At 49.2% G+C, this 2,600-nt stretch overlaps 1 protein-coding gene across 1 annotated transcript; it reads left to right on the forward strand.

Moving 5' to 3' along the window:
- Nucleotides 1-917: 917 nt before the first annotated feature.
- On the forward strand, nucleotides 918-1,454 carry PRND (prion like protein doppel). Its single transcript, XM_069496139.1, has one exon. It carries the CDS (start codon nucleotides 918-920, stop codon nucleotides 1,452-1,454), a length of 537 nt encoding a protein of 178 aa, XP_069352240.1.
- Nucleotides 1,455-2,600: the final 1,146 nt, after the last annotated feature.

The following is a 2,600-nucleotide window of genomic DNA, read 5'->3' on the forward strand; positions in this document are numbered from 1 at the left end:
ATGGAGTATAGCGTCAGACAGAGCTGAATTCAAATCTGCCAGCTCCTACTGTGCAGCCTTGGGCAAATTATTTAACTTCTCTGGATTCCAGGACAACGTTTATAAAATGGGGATAATACCCCATGTAAAAATTAAGTTAGACAATGTCAGAGGTGGGTTTAACACAGTGGCTGGCACGTAGCAAGGGTGCAATAAGGAGCTAGTAGGATGAGCAGGGAATCACACTGACCCCCAGAGGTGTAGGGGAGGGATTAGAAAGGATGCCTATAGCACATCTTGACCCCTTGACATAGGGGGAGGCAGGGGCCCCTTCACTATATTTGCGTCTTTCTCTCTCCCTCCACCTTCCTCTGCTCTCTCATTCCTGTAAAGTCCTTCAGAATCAGTAGCCAGTGACTTTCTTAGAACAGGTGGCAGCATGTGCCCAAGACCGTGCCAGCTTAGAGCGACATAGAATAAAGAGGGAAGATTGAAAATACAGTCTATGCTCACCAGTGTTGGATTCCAACTCCTCCACTGTATTTTCCTCCCGGGGTCCTCTTGATCTGAAAGTACCAAAGAAAACCTACTTGTATTAAGTCATTACTCATTTATTTTCCCATGCATATTCAAAGGCTTTATAATTGCCAGTTGCAGCTTCTTATCTGCCTGAGAACACCAGGATCGTGGCCGTAAGTGAAGGTCTTCCCAGGCAACCGCGAAAAAGGTGGAAAAAAAAAAACCTTGGTGTTCGAGTTAACCCTGCACAGCCCAAGCCTGGGAAAACAATTGTGCTTTTGAGACAATATAAATAGCACAAGGATGCAATTCCCTGGTTTATAATCTCCCACACTGGGGGAGGCGGGCTGGTGCAGGGGAGCCGGAGGTCCCCAGGGGAAGCTCACTGCCCGGCCGTCTCTCCCGCAGATTCTGACACGATGAGGAAGCATCTGGGCGGATGGTGGCCGGCCATTGTCTTTATCCTGCTCTTCAGCCACCTCGCCATGGTCAAGGCCAGGGGCATCAAGCACAGAATCAAGTGGAACCGGAAGGCCCTGCCGAGCGCGGCGCATATCACCGAGGCCCAAGTCTCCGGGAACCGCCCCGGAGCCTTCATCAGGCAGGGCCGCAAGCTGGACGTCGACTTCGGGGCGGAGGGCAACAGGTACTACGAGGCCAACTACTGGCAGTTCCCCGACGGGATCCACTACGACGGCTGCTCCGACGCCAACGTGACCAAGGAGGTGTTTGTGGCCAGCTGCATCAACGCCACCCAGGCGGCCAACCAGGCCGAGTTTTCCCGGGAGAAGCAGGACAACAAGCTGCACCAGCGCATCCTCTGGGGGCTGACCCGGGAGCTCTGCTCCGTCAAGCACTGCGATTTCTGGCCGGAACGGGGCGCGGGACTTCGGGCCACCGAGGGCCAGCTGGTGATGCCCTGCCTGCTGCTGCTGCCTTGGCTCTTGGTGAAATGAGCCCGCGAGGCAGCTGGCGGCCACGGGGGGAGCGCGTGAGCGAGCTGCTCCCCGCCCCAAACCCGCACGTGCGCTGAAGGTACCAAGGACGGCGATCCTGCCCGCTTCAAATGTCGCTCCCAGATATTCGCCCCCGATGTGTGTTTGCATCTGGTAAATGTGAATGTGTGTGTCAATCCCCCTGCAGGCTCCGCCGGCTTCTTCATCACTGCATCCTCAGCTCCCAGTGGAGGGTCTGCCACACCTTATTAGGTAGCAAATGTTTGATGAATCGCTAAGAGAACGCATCAGGAGCTGTGCCAAGCACTTCAGATACTTCCCAACAATTCTTAGAGGTGGGTGTTATTCCCGTTTTACAGATGAGGAAACCGAGGCTCAGAGAGGTGAAGTAGCTCACCCAGAGTCACACAGCTAGAAAGTGGCAGAACCGGGATTCAAGCCCGGCTTGTCTAACCCCAGGTTTTCTGTTCTGTCTAATCCCACAGCTGCCTCATGATCACTTTATGACTCTAAAGGACCTAAATCCAAACGTATCTCTAAGGAAACTGTAGAAGCTCCACTTTTAGAAGTAAATGGAAAGACCTGCCCCTACCGCTGTGTACTTTGATACCTTGTTACAGAGGTTATTTTAATCCTTCTAATTAAACTAAAATACAATAAAGAAATTAAACTAACATAGAAATAAAGCTAGACAAAGCCCAGAAATCACACTGTAAGGAAATATTGCCAAGATGATTCCCAGAACAGACCTAACATACCGCAGGTTGTGTCTGTGGCATGAAGATTTTCTTTTTTCTTTCTTTCTTTCTTTTTTTTTTCCCACACAAAGGGTAAGTGTTTGCTGTTCCCATTCCTGAAATATTCCATGTATTTAAGAAAAAAAGTTTCAATGACATGTTTGCTTCTAGTGTCCTCCTATCCTATGTGCACTTTTTATATAAACCCATAAAAGCGTCTATAAATATGCACTCTTTCTATAGATGCTCTACACAATCTCTATCAGTTCTTTTAACATCATCTCTGTAAACCATGTATCACTACAAAAATGTAAGGTTAAAAAGAAACTGTGTCTTTAGGGAAACCCAGCAAAGAATTCATTCATGCCATAAGCAAGACTTGATACTCCACCTTATTCATTAAAAATAT

Source organism: Eulemur rufifrons, chromosome 20 (genome assembly GCF_041146395.1).
Source record: "Eulemur rufifrons isolate Redbay chromosome 20, OSU_ERuf_1, whole genome shotgun sequence".
Taxonomy (NCBI): Eukaryota; Metazoa; Chordata; class Mammalia; order Primates; family Lemuridae; genus Eulemur; species Eulemur rufifrons.